This window comes from Typopeltis vanoorti, chromosome 12 (genome assembly GCF_054136105.1).
Source record: "Typopeltis vanoorti isolate ZY-2024b chromosome 12, IOZ_Tvanoo_1.0, whole genome shotgun sequence".
Lineage (NCBI taxonomy): Eukaryota > Metazoa > Arthropoda > Arachnida > Uropygi > Thelyphonidae > Typopeltis > Typopeltis vanoorti.
The window spans coordinates 76,299,763-76,322,404 of NC_143560.1; the positions used below are offsets into that span (position 1 = coordinate 76,299,763).

General features: G+C 37.0%; 1 protein-coding gene across 1 annotated transcript; it reads left to right on the top strand.

Annotated features, from left to right (window-relative positions):
• Window positions 1–798: 798 nt before the first annotated feature.
• LOC150100900 (BTB/POZ domain-containing protein Tiwaz-like) lies at window positions 799–17,893 on the top strand. Its single transcript, XM_090401583.1, has 2 exons — window positions 799–953; window positions 17,251–17,893. The coding sequence occupies exons 1-2, from the start codon at window positions 799–801 to the stop codon at window positions 17,891–17,893; spliced, it is 798 nt and encodes a 265-aa protein (XP_090257709.1).
• Window positions 17,894–22,642: the final 4,749 nt, after the last annotated feature.

A 22,642-nucleotide genomic window follows, 5' to 3' on the forward strand; every position in this document is an offset into this window, starting at 1 on the left:
CCAGGCATATGGTTGCGAAGCGCACAGCCACTAGGCTAACCGCGCGGACTATTTATTTATTATTTATAAAAGTGTTATGGACAGAGCACACAGGTGTATCACTGTTTTGTGTTAATATGAGCAACCTGATGAAGAGAACTGTAACAAGCATCGAATTCAAATTTATCCGCACGAAGGAAACGACTTGGATCTGAATCAACCGCAAATTGCAAAATTTGTAAATATAATCGCTGCAACCAGGAAGGTTGCAGCGATTCTTCTTCCCATTCTGGTGTTTTTCCTTCCCTTCTTCCCATTCTGGTGTTTCTTTGAATTCAACCAAACAAAACTAGGCCAAGATCGTCACACTATCCAAATGAATTACTATTAATATTATGACTGAAACTGATACTTTGTGGAACGTGCTTATTATTTATTTATTGATTGATTGGCTGATTGAGTGGGGCTAAGCATGAAACGAATCAGTAAACAGCTCTAGAGTTTAAGAGAAGATATCGGCATTTCAGCACTTGTCCGCAAAATGAGATGAGAACCCTTGCTTAATCTTAAATGAATGTAAGAAGTGAGTACGTGTGCTGGATGGGTGATTAGTGCTATTTACCTTCGTGACTAGATTGACGGAAATGTGCAGGATCCGATGTTGGGAGGACATAGCAATTCTAGTCTTTCAAGAGAGGGCAGTACAATTAAAATGAAGTCGATTCCATTATGTTATAAAAGATGAGCGAGAGAGAGAGAGAGAGAGCTAAAAAAAACATGGTGATAATTTCTCTCTTTTTTTTTTCCAGATCTTCCTGGATGGATCCTAAAGTTATAATGAACTCTGGAGACAGCAACTTTAATCACAAAATCTCTGGAATACCGTGTGTGGCTGCAGCTTCGAGATACACAGCTCCGGTACACATTGACGTGGGTGGCACTATCTACACCTCTTCTTTGGAAACTCTCACCAAGTAAGTACCATTTTCAAAATAAAAATCGCTTTTAAGTGTGCAAAATGAGCTGAAGTTCTGTATTCTCTCTCTCGCTGTCGCTATATCCTTACGTGTTTATATCCGCATTATAATATGGTGAGTTTCAAAAATCCAAGTGTGACACAGTTTGTAACGTTATTCTACCATGTCAATCAACAACGTGTATTCACGGTCGTGTTTTGTGTATTAACGTGAGGGTAAAACTCTTCAACCACTGTATGAGAACGTAAATCACTTTTAGGCAAATTATTCGTGACAAGACTTGAACCCAAATCATTTCCAACCAAAGGGCATTCAGCGAGAGAGAGAGAGAGAGAGAGAGAGAGAGAGTTGGCCAGCAATCCTGATTTATGGCCAACTCTATTTGAGATTGTGGGGAAACGACGGCAGATTCAGAAGTGATACAAAACACGTCAATGTGACATGTTTTGTATCACCCATGTATTCATCGAAACAAAAACTGTTTTACAAAAAGCGATCGACATGATAATTTGAAAACTTTAAAGCGTCACCTATCATTTGTATCAGTATTGTCCAATTACAATAGTGACATATTTCATCAGTATTTCTCATTGTGTATTATGTAAAGAATACATTATTGGAAAAGATATGGTAGCATATTCGTTACAATTTTTCATTATATATCAATCTCACGTAAGGCTGTAAATCTTACGTGGGTGGGATTCACATTAAAAAAAAAATCAAATTGACGGTGACAAAGCAGACATTATCGAATCAACTATCCAAGTGCAAATTTCACTATGCATAGATAATATGCATCAACTGTATTAATTTTTGGTAGAGATGCTGATGATTTGATATGTACAGTATATCAAATCATCAGCATCAATCATTTTTGATTATGAAAAGCAGAAGTGATATGAAACTTTAATTAGGCGATTGCTGCGCTGATATGTTTCATAACTTAGTGAGGGAAATCCGGTGTAGGCTATAAGAATATACAGCTGTATTCTTTATCTTAACTTGTGTAATGACATGAGTCAAGTATAATGCAGTATAATCGTTAAGTAAAAGTATATCTCATATCATCTTACTTCAGCGTCTTAGATTCAATGGGTTGTCATTGCCAACTGACTTAGCTATTGCAAAGTCTACATATTCTGTATTCTCTTGAGCCAGTCTGCTTGTTTTGTGGGATTGAAAAAAAAAAAAAAAAAAAAACGAGTTTCCGGGAAGAAAACATTTTGCAGCCTGTGACGCCATCTTCTGTTAAGAAAGTCCTTATAAAGATTCTTCGTATCTCAGTTTGGATTCGAAGCTAAGTCTTTCCATCAAGGGAGCTATCAATATCCGATAAACTACGAAGGGTCTCCAAATGAGAATAAATATTGATTAAATGACTGGAAGGAGGAACTTTATTTCAATTTTTCTCAACACTTTTTTAATGCGAACCTCACCCATGAAAGGCTTGAAATCCGATCGCACGATTAATAGTAGGTTTTCCAGTATGAATGGGTTGAGCCAGATAATTAGCAAATTATTACTGTAAAGACTAAAGACGGAACTTTCTCAAGTCACTTCAGGCCGTTAATCAACAAGACGGTGGTGGTGGTGGTGGTGGTCTCTTACTGGACGATGAACACGTACCACTTAAAGACTCCCATACAACCATGCCGAAATGGAATTCCAACCCAACCTAACTAAGGTTTCAGTTACCACTTTTTTATTATTATTTATTTATCAGAAGCTGGTAGCAAAAACTTTCCTGTTAGATATTCTAGTAAATTCCCTTGCAAAACAGACTGCACATGAAACTGACGAATATCTTACAGCCTTAGTTGTCTCCATATTAATCGGTCAATAATATTCAATAACGGGAGGAAATATGGCTTAGTATTGAATGAAATAGCAAAGATATTTCACTGTGATGATAAAAGGCAAAAATCATAGCTCAGTGAATCACAAACACAAAACAAATTCTGCGAATCAGCAAAACATAGTAATGCAAGAACACAAAAGAAATGAATTCTGAAAACCAACAAACACTGAATTAAAGCTCGGATATGGCACTTAACGGAAATCTATTTAAGTGAACGAGGACACTGGGTCAATTAATCTCTGCTATTTGTGGGAGTCAGAAGACCAGGAAACGGAAAGATTATACAAATAATTGAGCTGAATAAGTAACGCATGAATGGCGTGGGAGTTCTAGTACGTGATGAGATTGTAATATTGGTTAAAGAGGTGAACATTATCAGTTGCACACTAATATCGTTCATTATCACCTACAGCACGTACTATTACATAAACTGAGTAGTCTAACATAGTACAGACACAACCACATGCTATTGTACAGTTACTTAGAATTGTGCACACGTAGTAGATTTTTTTTTTTTTCCATTTTTCGACGGGAAAAAAATGTCGGGTGACAGTTGAAAATCTAAATGCCTTGCCTGTTTACGGAAGAAGGATGTCAGCGGAAAGAATGGCAAAGTAGATATTACAAGTAACCCAGAAGTGGTTTTCGGCTTTTATTCCCATGGTCCAGTATGTGTTGGCTCAGACTTGGGCATTTTGGCTAATAACGGCCGATGGCTAAAACTTAACCGGAAAACCCAATTTATGTTCGCTAACATAATTTCTTCACCATCTGTCATTTGATTGTTACTTCCAATCGAAAACATGCCTATAGTTTACCGATGAGCAAAAACGTGATAAACAATGCCGAAAACTTGTAGTCTAAATAACCCACTTCTTTACAGTTTTTTTTATTTACTATACTTTCAGAAACAGCCAGATGAAATACGCCATGAGTGATTTCTTCATCTGTGGTCTTCTTCTAACAGAAGAATCAATTAAACCAGTGTCAGCAATTAAAAATATAAAAATAACATTTCAAAAACGGACAACTAGTTATGTCTTATGAACAAGCCATAAGCAGACATGCACAAACAAAATAAATGAATAAATAAATAAATAAATAATGCTAAATCAAAGCTGGGATAATAAATCTACGAAATTACAGCTAGTTCCTTATACTGTCTTTCAGAACATTATTTTTCTTCTGCCAACTACAAATAATTATTTAAAATGAGAGTTAAAATCGGATCACCACAAATATTTTCACGTGGAAAGAGAGAGAGAGTGAGTGAGTGAGAGAGAGAGTTTTGCTGAAAATGAAACCGCTACAGATACTAAACGAAAAAAAAAAGGGGTGGGGAGAGATGCAATACTTATCCCTATAATAACAAGAGACAGTTGATGTAATAAAACCATTCGTTTAGAAAGAAAGTACAGAAAGAAATGTCTAGGTTGGCATTCCTCTAGTTCTCTGAACGAAAAATAGTTTTAATTCTATATTTTTTTCTAAGATATTTTATTCTCTCGTTGTTGGTATTTTATTTCCTGAAAAATAAATCAACACACGCCACAACAAAAACGTTGGTTAGGCAGGTTGGCCAGATAGATAGCATTTCTAGCTCCAACCCCACTGTGACATGGATGTTTCTGAATATCTTTAAAAGATGGTAAACGATCTGCGTCATCCGATGTGAGTGACCCTCCAATAAGTGAGCTTGAAAGATTTTCATCCCCACTAGTCTTTGGAGCAGGATTCCTAAATGATCTAATCCTTAGCTCACTCATGGTACTAACGTACTTAGGTTTACATTTCGTGGGTGGAATACATAAAAGCATCGCTATGAGAGTTTGTTCGATTAAATACCTCATTTCTCTATTGGCCCGCCCCTAGATCTAAAACATGTTTGAATCAGGTGATTCAATGATATATTCAATTGGATGGAGTAGGTGGGATGCTAAAGAATTACACAGTGTTTGCTGCACACACACAATTTGATGATGAGTCGGGGAGAAGTTCAAATCTTATCTAAGTCACTAGACAAGACATTACACTGGAGCATTGAATGATGATGGCTACTGTTCACATTATAGGTTCATTATTCTGATAATGGACTCCTGAAATCAGGAATCCATTATTGATGATTTAAAGCTTATTTTTTTTTTTGCTGTTATCAATGACTTAATGCAAACTATCCGTCTACCCACCAGAATATCTGATATCACTAGCTTTCCACTACCCTGACCATTTTTTTTTTTTTTTTTTAATATACTCGGGCACTCCTTTTGGTAATTATGCCAATAATCTCGCCCAGCTTTCCTTTTTTTTTTAATTTAATGTCCTTAAATTCAAGGAGATCATTTAATCTGGCACAAGTAGATAATGTCAAATGGGATGATAGCTTAATTTCTATTCTTCTCTATTGAGGAAACTGTTTTTCTTTTCCTTCGATCCCAACAGTAATCAAACCATAATTCTCATCATTCTGCAATTTCTAATAATCATCAAATAACTGAAATAATTCTTGCTAAAAACGAAGGCGTTCATCCCATTTTAAACCTCTACCTGTTTTCAAGCTTTGCCGTCTAACAAGTGTACACAAATTCAGTCCAATTAAAATTCGACATATCATTAACAAAATCTTCAGCTTTACATTCAGCCTACAGTACAGCTTGCAACATCCTCAAAAAAAAAAAATAAATAATAATGAATAAATAAATAAAATACTAGCAATATTATCCTAATCAGACTTTGAAAGGGCCAAGTGTAGGAAACTTGTTCCACTCAAATAGTTTGGTCCTTCGCCAAGGCTAGCGGGCATAATGCATGCTTCCACTTCAATTTCATATCATAATGGTAGCATTGTAAGATCATACCAAAAAAGAAGGCTGACACCTCATTCATATTTCCTCTGGTCTTCTGCAAGAAAAAACATCAGAAGAATACTGAACAGACTATAAATCATCTGGTGGTGGTGATATGTGCATGTGTGAATACTACCTAAAAGGCGAATTACTTAGAGCACATTAGTATTATGTAATTAGGCAGGATAAGGATTAAATAATTCTAAAATCCTGCTCTACAGACCAAACAGGAAATTTTTTTAAACTACCGTGAACGACGTTGAATTTCCTCATGTTGTATGATAACCAAGTCTTTATTGTAAGGGGAGGGCGGAGAGAGAGAGAGAGAGAGAGAGAGAGAGAGAGAGAGAGAGGGGACGAAAATTGAAGATGGAATCCGTCATCGTGTATCCAGTTTGACTTCAAAGTTGCGAAGTTTGAGAAAACCATTTCTGTGAGTTTATCATCTTTTTTCGTGTTGATTTAAAATATAGCCTGATATCAGAGACATTAACTGGAAACCATCTTAGCAAGGCGGACTGCTTTGTCATACACCATTATAATGGTTGCAAGTATCAGGGATGTCCCCTCTCAGCAACTCTTTTTTAATATCTACTTAAATGAAATAATAATAAAATGGAGTAAAAATTTACATCAAGGAATTAAACTTTCTCCTACAGTTAACTTAAACACTCTCCTCTTTGCAGACGACCAAATAATAATTACAAATTCTGAAGATAACTTACAGAAAGCAATTTTAAATCTAAATGAGATATCCAAAGATTATGGTATGATAATATCAGGGGAAAAATCAAAAACTATGGCCTTTAAAGGACAAGATCCAGCAAGAACTAAAATAGTATTAGATAACAAGATCTTAGAACAGGTGAATTCATTTAACTACCTAGGATGTATGATCACTTATGAAAATGAAAAAGATATAAACATAAAAATTGCAAAATATTTAAAAATAACTGGAGTAATTAACTCTATATTTAAACCAAACCTAGTTCAAAAACAAACCAGGCTAAAAGTATACGATACATTAGCCCTACCGGTCTTAATGTATGGAAGCGAAATCTGGACAATAAAACAAAAAGACAAACAAAGATTAACAACAGCAGAAATGAAGTTTATGAGAAAAACTGCAAAGTATACCCTATTTGATCGCAAAAGAAACGAAGATATTATGAAAGAATTAAACCAAGAACCAGTAATTGAAAAAATTAAAAAATATAAACATAGATGGATGGAACACGTTCAAAGAATGAAAACAGAAAGATTACCAAAACAAGCCTTAAAGTACAAGCCATTAGGAAAAAGAAAACCAGGACGTCCTCTTAAACGATTCAACGATGACTTCTAAGGTCGGAACAGGCCATACTAGGCCTAAATCCTTGATACGTATGATGATGATGATGAAGTATCAGTGAAACGAATTTATCCTGTTGCCAATTTCTAAGCCCTTTGTCATAAAGGATTTATTACGAAGTGGTTTTCTTTCGTTGAGTTTCGATTTGCTGTTTTATTTAAGTACTTAATCCTTTATTTGATTGCAGATTACGTTTCTATAGAAGGGAGGGAATCACCTTTTTAAATCTTTTTTTCGCTAGCCAAAGGATTTTCTGCACACATTCTGGTATCTTATTCCAAATAAGCTCCATTTGTAATTTTTCTTTAATAATTAAATAAAGGAATAAACATAAGAGTGAGCCAAAAAGGCCTTGTGTTAACTAATCCATTCTCATCCGCTCTTAGACGGGTTGAGTCCCTTAATTAGGCGATTTTAATGCAGCTGGATTGCTATTCCTCTAGGAGTAACTATTTTATGTCTGTAGATATGGTGTTTGCCTCTTTAAGGGATGATAAACACTTCTACCTCCGTATGAGATATACCTTCTCTTGTTAGAGAAGCAAGAGCGAACATTAGTTGTTAGGTGCACGTTTTTACAAAACGTGTCAAAGGTTTCATGTAAGCCATGCTTCTTCACAACCATCGGTATAACCACTGATAAAGGTTCTTTGCGTCCTACACGGGATTCGAACCCAGGTCTTTCTAACTAAAGGACTTCGTCTATACTGACTCAGCTATGGAAGCTCCCATGCGTTAACTAATAGTAAACAAAAACGACACGTCCATCTCCTGGTATTGTCTGGTATGTGGTCATCTTTGGAATCTTCGGTTTTACTAAACAATGGTCTCACTGCATTGTAGCAGGTGTGATGTGATTCATTCTATTTTTCTAATCGTTTCTATAAGTCTATATCGGTCTTGTTCTGATCACGCTTTAGAGAAAATATTAGCTGTGGTAATTAAAAGTTACTTTTATATCTATCCAGTTAAAAACAACCCTCATATCTCAAAGATATTGTAGACCTACGAGGGACTACTTCGAATCTTGAGCACTTCTTCCCTTCGTCCCGCTGCTTTCAAAACAATCTATAAACTTTCCATTCAACTTTTCAAAACAATCAGGAAATGTGCTGAAACATTTCCTTCCATAAATAAAGGGCAGAACATTGCAAAATGAATAGAAAGTGTGATGTGAGATAATTGTGTTCAAAAAATGCTCCAACTGTTAAATCGCACAGAATCATGATGAACAACACATAATGGTCTGAATATAACGGAGATGTTTCTTTGTGCATTGCACAACTGAGGAAAAGAGAAAGAAGACTGAGATAATGTTATTAGCAAAATTATGAATGCAGCTTGATAACGAGAATGCAGAATGATAGTTTACAATCAATGAAAGAAGATCATTAATCGAGATTATGACAAGAGTGGGCGAAAGAAAACAAGGTATTCAGAAACAAAGGGATGAAAAGCCATCTGTCTTCCTTATATAAAATGTCCGCGCGGTTAGCCTAGTGGCTTTGCACTTCGCAACCAAATGCCTGCGGAAGGAGTGTCCTAGGTTCGATTACCGTCGACGACGTGAGGAACTTAAGGATCTGCCATAGCCAAGTTAGCCGGTCTTGGGCGTGGACAGCAGGGTTTTTTTCGGCAGTTTATCTGGGGGTTTTTCATCCCGCAAGCAGGCAAACCGGTCGTGGACTACAGTCAGGAATACTGACCCAGCCATAGGCCTGATTCGTCAGCTATGCCGGTTTCGGAGCTCGGATAAAATTTGGGGAAACTTAGATGGTGCCGTACATTCCCGTAAAAGGGAACTTACGTTGTATCATCACACGGTAAGGAAAGGAAGAATTGTGTAAAATGTGTCAACAATTATGCATGAAAAGTGTCACAGAACGGTAGCTTTCATTCATTAGGATCCATAAGCACCCAGACGCACCCTAATGTCTCAAAAAAAAGAAAAAAAAAAGAAGTGGAAATGTATATAATAATCGCATAATATGCTCATATATATATAAACTACTACAGCGGTGCATTACCGCTGATTTTATCTCACTTGCATTCTAGTAAATTGTTTGGCAGATGGCGTTTACATCCAAGTCAGGAGTAGCCGGTGCAGTGTCTATCCATGGATTTACGTTACACATCCCTTCTATTTTAAACTGTCTCATTTTTTTAAGTTTGTACTTTTAAGCGACGTTTAGTACAACTTAATTTTTTAAAAGGGCTAAATTTTAGCTCCTTTGGTTTATTGAATGAATAAAAACAAAGTTCTTTAGGACTGAGTATTTAAGAAATGTTCGCCTTCAAAATAACCCTGGGTGCACACATCCTAATGAAATGTGCCGCGCGCCTATGACCAAGTCCAGTATACAAATAAAAGAAAGCCGAGGACTGCTTGGAGCTAATCGTCGTATTCTTCATTTTATTTTGGAATCTCTTCGCCACACTTGTCGGGAAAGGAAGACTTGTTAGAGATAAAGGGCGAAGGTTCAAAGCGGAATAGAAGATGCGGAGTCGTTTATACATTCAGAGTGAGTATTAAGATATGAAGACAGAAAGCAGTAGTCCCACCAGGAAGAAGCAAAAAATCATAAAGATTCTGTTACGTACTGTTACAGTGCCAAAGAAATGAGGTTGGGAATGGCTGCAGGAGATGTTTTCCATGGGAGAAAGGAAATCCTTACCACGCTGTGGATATGAATTACACATAGGAAAAGCAAAACCAAACACCAAAGGATCATAATGTTAAGGAAAAGATCAAGGGATGGTCGGAAATTAGGTAAAATTATCGGGAATTTGGTATGTGCATTATTTGGCTAATTATCATCACCTTCTCAATATTATAATAGTATTACAAAGATCTTCTTCCTCTCATTTTTTTTTCGCAATTAATCCGTTATTTTTGGAGTTTTTTACCTAGCCTGTAAGGAATGCGAAGAGCTAAACCAGGGGTTTAATCCAATGTCTAATTACCATCTTCCCGTGATGCACTTCGTTACTAGGTATCTACCAGGATACTAAACTAATGAAGATAGAATGACAAAGGCAGCAAATGGTAGATACTGTTGCTTAAGGCCTTACGTTTAAAAGTTAGATTTACATAATTGATGCAAGTAGATCGCATAAAAAGGAAGAAAACAGGCTTTTCAATCAAATCAGTCAAGATAAGAACGGTTTCATCATATTTTATGATTCTTCATTTGTTCTTAGACTAATGAGGAACATCTTAATTGCAAGGATGAATAATGCAATTTTAATAATATAATGATAATTCAAAATAAATAGATATTAATAAAACAAAGAGAAATAATCTTGGATGTTAAAAATGTGCACTTGAATTCACAAAGTAAACATAGTGAATATGGTTGTTGAAGAAGTAAAACCAAAAATTCTCGTGTTTGATCCGACAGCGAAGCTTAGACTTTGCCAGTGTTTTCTTTAATTAATTATGCAATTTTGTTTCTTATGAGAGTTGGTTTTTTCTTCTTCTCCGAGTTTAAATATCCATTCCCTCATAATACGAGACTTATTATCGACGTCTTTCCCAACCACATAAAGGGTGGTTGGGAAAGACGGAGAGAAACGGCAACCCATATTATAGATAATGATAAAAAATTCGGTGCTAATTTTCGGGCGTATGGAACCACCCGAGGTTCGTAAGCACTCCGGCCCAAAACCGAAACAGCACGCCATGAGCATGCCGTGGAGGTCAGCACGATGCTTAGGCGTTTTTGGTTGTCGTCAGGTATCAATGCTAATTGTTCCTAATTGCTGGGGTAGTAGTGAGCGGACACCTTTGCGTGATTGACCTTGAAATATCCAGCAAGAGCGAACATTAGTTGTTAGGTGCACGTTTTTACAACAGACGTGTCAAAGGTTTCATGTAAGGCATGCTTCTTCACAACCATCGGTATAACCATTGCAATCTGCTGGTGTTGTTAGTGATGGTAATACAGGAATACTAAGATAATAATAAGAAAGAATTATCCCGTGATCAACTTGCAGGACATATTGAGTGTATTTTTAAACACTGCAGCTAGAAGCGAAAGAATTACTACTGATGTCATTCTATAAATTTTTAACACAATCTCGTATAGTTCAAAAGTCATCAAAAAGCCCTTCAACTGCTATTACAATGAATATCCCAATATTAGCACGAATGTGGCTCCACCTATCATCGGAGAGCAGGAAAACCTATCATTTGAAGGGTGTGTACTTTTTTGCGGCTAATAAAAGATGAAGTGGGGGGTCGCATCTGATGGCACGAGACGAAATGAAGGGACTGTTTCCATCAGTGGGACTCTCAGCGCCCTCTATACGCTAATACTCTTTCGTCAGCAACCCTTTGTCTCTTTACTCCACTAACAGCTGAGGGAGGAAGGGGGAGGGAGCACAAAGATGGTCAATACACATACTGCGAGACGCCTGCTCTCCAATAGTCACGAATTCGTGGCGAACACGTGTTTGCAAGCAACCCTGGAGGCCGTAATGGTGCGAGGTCACAAAGCCACCGCCCAGCCCGAGCGGTCAGAAGCAAGCTTGTTTTAATTTCTTTTTCGCAAGAGCATCGCCCTGGTCCGCCTATATTTGGTGCCTCTACTGTTAAAAGTCTCGTCTCCGGTTGACTTTTCTGAACGCCAGAGGGCGTGGCTTTCACTTTATTTTCTAGGAAATGATTATAGTTGTTGTCTTAAGATTACGCTCAAATCTGCAATTTTCAACGACTATAAACCTGCCTTAAACACTTCCTGATAAAAGAAAAGAAAATTAGAATGAAAAGCATTCCTTCGATAAAGCACTTTAAATCCTGCATATTTAATTTTTTTTCGCAAAAAAAAAAAAAAAATGCAATCTTTCATTTAAAGTTTAATTCATTCGTTTTCTCATTTGAAGTAGAGCATACCTGCAAATTATAGTAGAAGGAAATGCTGACACGAGATGGAGCCACTATAAGTATCGCTCATAAAGGTACTTTTTTTTTTTTAATTCACAAGTAATGTCAAATGAAATAAAATTTAGCTGATTTGAACAAATAATGTTAAGAAGCTCCCCTGCTCGGTCCCCACTAATAATTGAAAATGTAGTTCGTAATATTATATTCAGTCATTTCCTCACTAATTTTATATGCCCGAGAGCATACACCATCGGCCTATACAGCTATTTACAAGTCGTACACTGATCATGTCGATTTTTATTTATTTATTATTTGAGTTTTATGTTTTGCGGATAAACGAGAGGTTAGCATGGAAAATCCATCCATGGTACAGTACGTCAGTACCGTGGATGGATTATTGAGCCACAAATTACGGAACGGTTTGTATGATAGGGGAATGGGCCAATCGTTTGTAAAGTAGGTTAGGAATTTATTAAATATGCCACACTATGTGAGAGAAATTTGATCAATACAAGTTATGTAATTTGTGGACGAGCCCCAATGATGACGATCTTACCTTCCTTACCATTCCATGATGAGTATTCAAAAAGTTATGCAGCATGCTGGACGGACAGAAATAACCTGCGGAGGGGGATACGTCGCATATTTAGGACTGAAAATGAAAAGAAGTGTATAAATGGAATATTTTTTAAAGATACATTTCAAAAAAAAAAAAAAAAAAAAAGAATTCTAAAGACCTGTATTTTTTTTTTTTTTCCTGTAAAGTGTGCTTAAAGTACTGTTTAAGGTAAGCGCCATAGATATGTGATTATGGTTTTGAAATGACATCCAAACATTTTGCAAGCAATTCTCTTATAAATATACATATAAATATACAACAACTTTTGACGACTGACTATAAACTAAATCCTTTATTGCAGCGGGACTTGCAAGAAGTTTATATTTATTATTATTTTATTTTATTTTTGTTTGTTTGTTTTTCAAGAACTAAAGCTTACACTGAGTTAACTTTGCATTAAAAACACTCATTTAATAACGTGTTAGTCCAGCTCTCTGTGCAATCACGGCTCGCAGACGCCTAGGAACAGATTCCACGAGGTGTTGAACATCCTCCATGCGTAACTTAACTCGACCCATGTCCACTGCAGGAACTCCGTCAGTTCACGCTCATTCCATAGAGGAGGATCAGCAGTTCTCATACCCAGTTCTAGCATATCCCACACATGTTCAATTGGGTTGCAGTGGGGAGAGTTTAGGGACCAAGGTAATGTGGGGAATTCGTTGTGTGTTCCTTGAACCACTCAACAATTGTACAAGCCTGATGACAACGTGCGTTGTCCTGTTGAAAGATGGCACTGTGGTCGGGTAGAACTCCTGCAGATATGGATGGAGATGGTCGGCTAACAGGTCCCCGTAGTGTTCATCATTCATTGTTTGTGGGATGATAACCAACGGACCTAAGGCGTGCCAGGAAAAAGCTCCCCAAACTATAACACCACCTCCATCGGCCCGCTGAACCCCAACCAGGGGATAGGGCTTCATGATATTTACGGCAAATGCATCATGGTGCAGCAAGAAACAAGACTCATCACTCCAGACGACCTGCTTCTATCGGTCAAGGGTTCACTGCCGACGTTCCTTGACCAATACGAGGCGTTGTTTGTGATGCCTGGCCATCATCATTGGTATCCTTGTTGGTCTCCGGCTGTGGAACCCCAGGCGAAGCAAGGTATGATGCATGGTGCATGTGAAAATGGATCGAACTGCCCTCGCTGTTGTACAGGTGGGTGAGCTGTGTGGCTGTTGCACATCGTTGCTGAGATGCCAGTCGTGACACTCGACGCTCACCTCTAGGATCAACCACGCGTGGCTGACCAATATGAGCCCTTCTGCTGGATGTGTGTTCATGGCTAATCCAGTCCTGGTATACCCTTGATACAATAGTACAGGAGCAACCAACCGAAATACTGGCGCTTGCCCTCCAGGCCCGAACTATCTACCCGCGGTTAAATGGCTTACGTGGGCACGTTTCCCCATTACTGGCAACGTTTACTGATTATGTACAGAGGATAGGTGTGACCATTTATAGTAGCCGCACATGACGTTGATATCACGTGGTGCTTCGCTATCGCGTCGAATATGTAAATCGGGGAAGGGGAAGTGTTCTTAATGCAAAGTTAACTCAGCGTATATTCCTTCAGTACTAGCGTAGTCAATTAACATAATATTTTCCTCACATGTACTCAGGAAACTTTATCTGCACCATCAAGTGTATTGAGCGTATCTTTTCATGAATCACTTGGGGAGGAGGAAGGGGAGAGATGGGTTTTCCACCATTTTTCAGTTTAACTGATACAGAATTTGCTGGTTATGTCCTATCGTATTGTTTCGTGCATTGCTATACAATAAAATCGATGGGGTCCAACAGCATATTTGTATTTGTGACGAGCAGTTTAGGTCTCCAATGATGTGCGAGGGTTGTTTGAAAAGTTTAGTAAAAAGTTTGGAAAATATCACCTTTATTTCTCAACACAGTCTCCATCGAGGTCTACACATTTGGTCCAGCGAGTTTCCAATTTTTTCATTCTAAAAAGTAGGATTTCTCAAATTGTGCAAAGTAGTCATTGATAGCCTTGATGACATCCTCGTTCGAAGAAAATTTTTTCCCGCCGAGCAAATTTTTAAGTTTGGGAACAAGAAGTCACACGGGGCCAAATCCGGAGAATACGGTGGATGTGGAACTAATTCGAACCTCAATTCGTGCAATTTTGCCATTGAGATGGCCGATGTGTGGGACGATGCATTGTCTCCTCTCCATTCATTGTTCACATTTTTATGAAAAATGTGAACACACGGTCATTTTAAATATTTGCCAAACGAGAACTACGCGTCGCACGTGGCTAAACGTTTTTCAGAGATCATGAAAAAGATGATTCGTGCCGACACTGGTATGAATGAACGAATTGTGTCGCCGTCTATTGGACATTTACCAATCTTTTCAAAAAACGTTTCAAGCAACCTTCGTACATTGCACCCTATGGAATCTTGTTGGAGAAAAAGGGGCAAACATCGTGGTTATCAGCAATGATGATGAGGAATTATGCTTTTTTTACTCATTAAAAGTATTTCCACTTCGCAGACTTCACATAAATGGCGCACTCAATCCATAACATTACAAATGGTGCCAATCTAATCGGATCCACCTCATTATTCTAATTTTGTGAGCCTGTCTGCTTCTCCACAGAAGCATATCAATGCTTCTATAACTAAATAGCGTACGAGTACCTCCAAATTCTAATTTTAAATAAACTAAAAATTTGTACGAAACAGGGAAGTATCCAAGCTTTAGCCAGGAGCTCAATTGACCAATATTGGGTGATGATTCTGAAATATTTATTACGTTTTTACCGTGTTCTATTAATAAAATTTAATTCAATTTTTATTAAAACATTTATATCAAAATACTGTAACTCAAAAGCATTGAGATAGGTTTCTTTTCTTTGTTGATAATAACAATTCATATTTTTTTTTTCCTGAATATGCCACTAACACACATGAAGGTATAGGAAATATGAGTATGAGTTGTCTCTATTCTCTCTCTCATTTTGCGGAGGAGTCCCATTCCCCAATGGGAAGATTCGGAGGATTGGGTCTACTTCTCCTATGGTGACTCAGTCCTTGAGAGATTGCATATATCGTATAGCAGTGTTTCTCAAAGTGTGGTACGCGTACGTGGTAGGGGATACGTGGCAATTTTTCGGCTATGCATAATTAAAGGAGTCATTATATTTTTCAACAAGCAGTGCAATTAGAGACAACCAGGATAAAACGGCACTAACTAATGAATCACATTCCCTCTCCAAGAAACTGCTGTATAGACCAAGCAAAACCATATGTTGCCTAGGAATATATGGTTTTGCTTGACACCACCCGCGTCGTTAACGTGTTAAAACTAAGAAATATATAGTGCATGTGTTTCAGATATTATGGAATTCGGTTGAAGGGAATTAGCATTTCAATTTAACTGTTGAAATGCTAATTTGTCTTTGGTTCGCGCGCGATCTTTTGTTAATACCGCACCAATCATATGCAGTTCTTCGCTGCTCTACGTATCTCAAGTCTTGTAAATTATTGGTAATTTTTGCTTGAAATAATGGGAAAGAAGATGACGCTATTAGGGTAGATGACTTTGACGATGCACACACAAAAACTGTTCTCAATACCAAAAGCAGTGATAGCGAGTAGGAGCTTCTTGGTAAGTCGCAGCATTCGAAAAACTTTAGTTTCCGAAAATTCCCGCACGTATCTCGCAACACGATATTTTAGCTTTAATTTTGGGAAAAAGTTAGAGTTATATTTGAGTAAATTCAGTATTTTTTTTAGCTTTCAAATTCTTACGTATGGATCATTGATTAGATTGGATTTATAAAACCCCAAAAGAGAGCAATATACAAATACAAGAAGCTGTAAGCAAGAAGAAAACGTTGATATTGCATCTGGATCAAATGAAATTGATGAGTGTGTCGTCTGACATCTCTAGAGAACCAAACTTTAAAAATAAATATTTTTTTTGTTTACATGAACATATAAATTCAAATAAAATAGATATTCAATTTTAATTAATATTTTAAATTAATTTAAATTAATTTTTTAATTAATGAATGCATTTCTTTTTAATCAATTGATGAATTTGTTTTTTAATTAATTAGTTAGGGGTATTTGGTAATAATGAAAATTTAAGAAGGGGTACGCGGATATCTGAAGTTTGAGAAACACTGTCGTATAGTATGTATATATGTATGAATGAATGAATGAAGGACATCACAAATAACCATGCGCAAGGCGGAATTCGAACCCGCAGCTATTCGGCCAACCAGGAAGGTAAATATTATAACAGCTGACAGTTCACAATCAAAAATCGTTTAACATTTTTAAATTATTTCTAAAGCTCACTCCACACCTTTTTTTTTTTAATTCAAGCAAGCTAAAAACCTGAAAGCTCAACTCCTGCCATGATCAGAGCTTTAATAGCTCAATAACACCTTATCCTTACACTATCCTCTACAGATAACGGGGAAGATGAAAAGCATTCTTGCTTCGCCCCTTTAAGCCACTCCTTATAAGGACTATTTCATCATTATTATTATAAACCTAGTACCATCTGGTTTGTTGGGGGACTATTTTTGCGTAGATGAATGGATACAGAACTCAAATAACAACAGAGAATCTTGACTATTCGTTTTATTACAGATGGCAATATTTCGATTCAATTTTTCTTTAATACAGTAGTTATTTTACAGAGAGTATTCTTGTGTTGTGTAAACTTTCTAAAATGACTCTTTTCTTTTTATTTCAAGGCATCCGGATTCTCGCCTGGCACGGATGTTCAATGGAAGCATCCCAATTGTGCTGGACAGCCTTAAGCAACATTACTTCATCGACAGAGACGGAAAAATGTTCCGGCACATTTTAAACTTCTTGAGGACAAACACCCTGGCCATTCCAGATGATTTCAAGGAGCTAGATCTGTTGTACGAAGAAGCGAGGTTTTATGATATTCCTGCCCTCTTGCGACTATTAGAAGGTGTTCGGCACGAGAACAACAGAGGAAGACAGAGTCTGAAAAGTTCCTGCCCTCAACAAATCGGCAACCACCATAACGACGATAGGAAAGTCGAAAACGGATTCCAGTGCCTCGCCTTGAACGTTAGTCCCGATTTAGGAGAACGGATTATGATCAGTGGCGAACGCAGTCTGGTAGAAGACGTGTTTCCCGAAATCGGCCAGGCTCTTATGGACGCTAGGAGCGGAGTGGCCTGGAATCAAGACTCCAAACATGTGATTAGGTTTCCGCTAAATGGCTATTGCAAACTGAATTCCCTACAGACGATAGCCCGCCTCCTCAATAACGGCTTCAGGGTCATGGCCTCTAACGGTGGAGGGGTAGAAGGACAGCAGTTCAGTGAGTATCTGTTCGTAAGGAAATCCGTCCCTCTCTAAATGTCAGAGAGTGACGGTAGAAACACGCATGCGCAGAAGAAACAACAGCAATCTTCTGCCAGTGCAAATTTAGAGTTCCATAAAACTTACCACCACCGATGATCTTTCATTTTATTACTCGTCTGATCCACTAGATGGCTTTCTATGAATACTGCTTGAGTGAATTGCTTGAGAAATTCCTTCTATTGTTGACCTCATAGTTTAGTTGAGAGTGTACTTTCGTTTGGTGGTTTAAATTGTCGCAAAGATTTTTATCAATCGTCCATCAGCTTCTTTATATTATTTGTAACGCTACTGGGTGGTTTGCGTTAATGTTCTTAAAAACCATTCCTGTAAAACTGGATTGAACATGTGCTTTGCAAGTACAGCTTGAAATGCAAAGAAATTGCCATGGTGAAATATAATTCGTGTTGTGTCTATGGAAAATCGAAATTTGTGAAACGTCTGACAATGTTTAAGGAAAAGACAGAATACCAAGAGTGTCTGAATTCGTTTATAGTAACTTATTCGATAGGACCATTCTTTTTTCACTAGTATAATCTGGAGTAGCTACTTCGTTGTCAAGTTAATACAAAGAAAAGGGAGAAAAAGAGAGAGAGAGAGAGGGATGGAAAATAAAGGGACTAAATAAATAATGGGGAAGAAATGCAAAGGAAACAAGGCAGATTAAGGAATAACTGTAAAAATTTAACAAGGTTTATTAAATATATACTGGAAGTCCTTCATAATGAGAGAACGCACTTTTGGTTTCTCTATAAGCTCTATATTACCACATATATATATATATATATGTGGTAATATATAATATATATATATATATTCAGTTTTGCCTAAATTTCTAGATAAATTTATTTCTATTTTCGTTACTTCAATAATTATGCATGACAATATACACAAAGTGACCGAATTATTTTAGAATCCAGTCAATCATGTTTCTTATTGTGTTTTCCAATTCATGTTATCGTCTCTTACCCCCCCCCCGCTACGTCTTTAATTAAATTGGATACTTAAAATCTGAAATTCTATTTAAAATTACTAATTTTGTATAGAATTTCAAATCTTATATAATAATATAATTAGACCCATTGAATATCAATGAGAACTATCGGTGTTAGTGAGAAGTGATTCTGTTTGTTATCAGCAGTTGTTTCTGAATCTTTTCTAATGATTTTAGAATATAAAGTTGCAATATTTCTGTCAGTAAAACATCTGTCATGACTATCAATAATACAAAATTCATATACGGCATCAATTAGAATTATTGGTTATCTGGAAAAAATGCTTCGACCTCTTTGTGCTATGACGCTATCTAAGATACATTATTTTTTCTATTATGAACATTTCCACGGTCCATCCTCGACTTCTCCAAGAGAGTGATGTCATTTAAAAATGGCCTCTTACGTTTGTTTTTACGTTAAAACTTTCAGTATAACATACTTTAATGCCATTCAATATAATTTAGCTCTCAATGAAGTTGGAAAAATAGATACAAAGTGTTATTTCAAATAGTATTTGTGTGCACAAGCATTCTAATTATTTGTTATTATTGGTTTGAGAAATTGCCGATAGCAGTGGCTAGACAAAAGTTTCAATAAATACATAAATAAATCAGTTTTCTTTAGCGGAATATTTCGATTTTTATTAATAAAGTTCTTTCTCGAAGAAGTCAGATGATAGATTTTTTTTTTAAAAAAAATGAAGCATATTTCTGAGTGATGAATATCTTATAAGATTACTCGAGAAAGACTGAAAACAGAAAGGATTAACTACTCTTGATATTCATTTAATTAGCGAAATTGCAATACAAAATAGAAATGGACTGGATGAAAGTTAAGAAAATAGAAACGCAGCTTTTTTTTTCTCTCCCATGTCCATAGTACATTTAATCTCCCCAACGTACTGACTACTTACCCACAGAGACAAATGAAACACAAGAGGAAGAAAAAACTTGAACGAAAATAAAGTAAAACGAAAGTCAAAAAAATAGATTAACGCCAATGAAAACATTGGGAAATAGACAAAAGAAAACACACAAGGTGAGTAAAAGCGTCACGCTAATTGGAAGTGCATACGATGGAATAATTTCAAAGAGTGGAAGTGAAAGAAGGGATAATTGAATTTTGTGTTTTCTCTTTCACCCGTTCTGGTTTGTGTTTTTCTCATATCGGATCTCTGCTGTCCAGATTTTAACCCATGCATATATCTACCGGCTAGTACTTTCATTAATCACCACAGGGTGGCGTTGATGATCACAGTTCATTTGTTAGAACTGACACCGAAGCTTAATGGTTATGTATACCTTACACAAACTGCTACTAATTATCTGTGGTAATGGGCAGACCATGAAGGCCGGAGATTGATGCGAGTTTCCAACCGATTAATTTAAATATCCAGAATGATGTTTCCTTAATTCCCTAAAGCTTTCATCACCAATCTGGAGGATTACTTCCATATATTATGGGCTAATAATAATATTACTTTAGTAGCACAATGTATGTAAAGCTGACTACTCTACGACAACATGGCTTTACTACTTAAATAATAATCTGCATGGAATATACCATTCCATACTGGATCCATCACGTTCAATTCAATTGTTAAAATAACAATTGACGCGCAACTATAAATGAACAATGTAACTGTCGGTTGGGCGAGTGCTGTTGGCCCGGCGTACATTTTCATGGCACCAAATGCAATTTGTTTGTTGATTATCGAATAATAGTTATGTACGCTGCTACATAAGTAGTGTTCATCTGGTGAGATACGAACGTTCGAAATAAAAACATTAAAAGTTCTCAATAAGACTGCTAAATTCTTTGATACAAGTCATACGAGGCAGTAACTAAATTATCAAAACTGCATACAGCAGTCTGGCTTACTTGGCGCTACTTCCTGCCTGTTAACTGAGTGACCTCCGTTTTACGACTCGACCTCTTATTCTTCCCACCTATTTCTCTAATAGCGGCAACATCTGGCTTTTAACTAAACAAACCCGTCACCTCCCAAGCCGACTTCTCGTTCAAGTCTTAGCTTTCCTTTCTTTTACTCTTTCATCCCTCTCAGTAGGAGAGTGTAGAACTACAAATGAGGGCGTACATCCTCACAAGTTCCAAACTCCCTGCATGTTCACAGGATTCACCTCCTCCCCTCGTTCTCTTCATCTTTTGCTTGGTCTCTGTGTTACTGAATGCTATTCTCGAACAATGTAGGTCAGGGGTGAAAGTTGCTACGAAGTGAGTTGCATGCGCTTTCCTTTTCTCCTTAAAAGAAGGGAAGAACGCCAAAGATTATGTGTGTCGGGGATAAGTTGGGTTTTTGCCTACGGCAGCTCCGGTAATAATACAAAAAAAAAAAAAAAAAGCCAGAGGCTACAAAAAGATGAGAGACAGACACACACATATAGGCTGACCACGGGTCGCGCCGCTCCCAAAAGAGATAGTACTGGGTAGGGCAGGCTTCACTTAACTAGGATCCGGCTGACCTGTCCCGCCCAAGCCTCGAGGCGTAAAGTTGCAGCAGGCGTTGGGGCTAACCAGTCCTATTTATGATCCGAACGATATGGTTTGCTTGTACAAACTCATGTGCACCGCCTTTACGCCTATCCTAGCTTGTCTGGCATGCGCAATTGCCTAAGGAAAACGTGCCCACCCATAACCCCAAGTGATGTTCGGTAAAAAACTAACTACTGACATCAAAGCAAAGGTCATATTATAAATTCAGAAGGTTCATAGCCCATATTAAGCTGCCTAAGGTACTATGAGATTGTACGGTGTTAACTGCTCCATTTTTTGGTATACTTTGAAACCATTTTCATGGTCTGAAATGATTTAACTTATAGCAAAACAATCTCTCTCTTTTTCTCTCACTTTGTAGACCTGTATTTGAATATTACAATATTTATTTCAATATTGTTATATATGTTTTCAATTCATGTATAGTATTATTATAAATACAAGTGTGTTCTTCTGCCAACTTTTATGCTAACAAAATTATGGTATATGCATCGCAAATTAAGATTAAAAAAAAATTAAAAAAAAACTTTCAAACTGACGTACAACAGCACATGTCCAATATGCTGACGCGGTAAAATGCATTGTTACAATATATTGTACATTTTAATAACATGTATAGAACTTCCAAATGAAGTGTCTGCTAAGCAATTATGCAGCCCATTGTTGCTGAGTATTGTTAAAGATCTCTATGTGAATACTTGTGAATATGTATCCATATATATTATCCACAAAGACATTATGAATTTGTGTGTTCGCAATATTTGAACAGTGACACACACACACACACACACACAAACAAACACATACAAACTTTGCCGGCATCATCTGTCAAGATGTCTTGCTCTCACTGGTTAAGCTTTTATGCCAATTATGTGACGTATCAGTGGTGATCTCCCACTTTCTCAACTGACAAGAAATAACCACCGCCGTGATCTCGTGCCATATTTCGTAGATGTAGAAATGTAGAGCTTCTTACTATTATTATAATTATACTGTACATATTTTGAGAAAAATAAAGGTATATTGAAGAGTATCTCGACTTATTTATTTTCTTTAAATAAATGCCTGAATTTTTACTTACATCCTCATTCGCCCAATAATCTGATAACAATGGGCAATATTTCAATCAGTTTTAAACTGTATTACCACATTCGCTTGGATGGAGCGGAAGACGGCGATTGCCAACTAAGAGGTCGTGGGTTCCAGTATTGATGTGGAAAAGGATGTCTGGGAATGC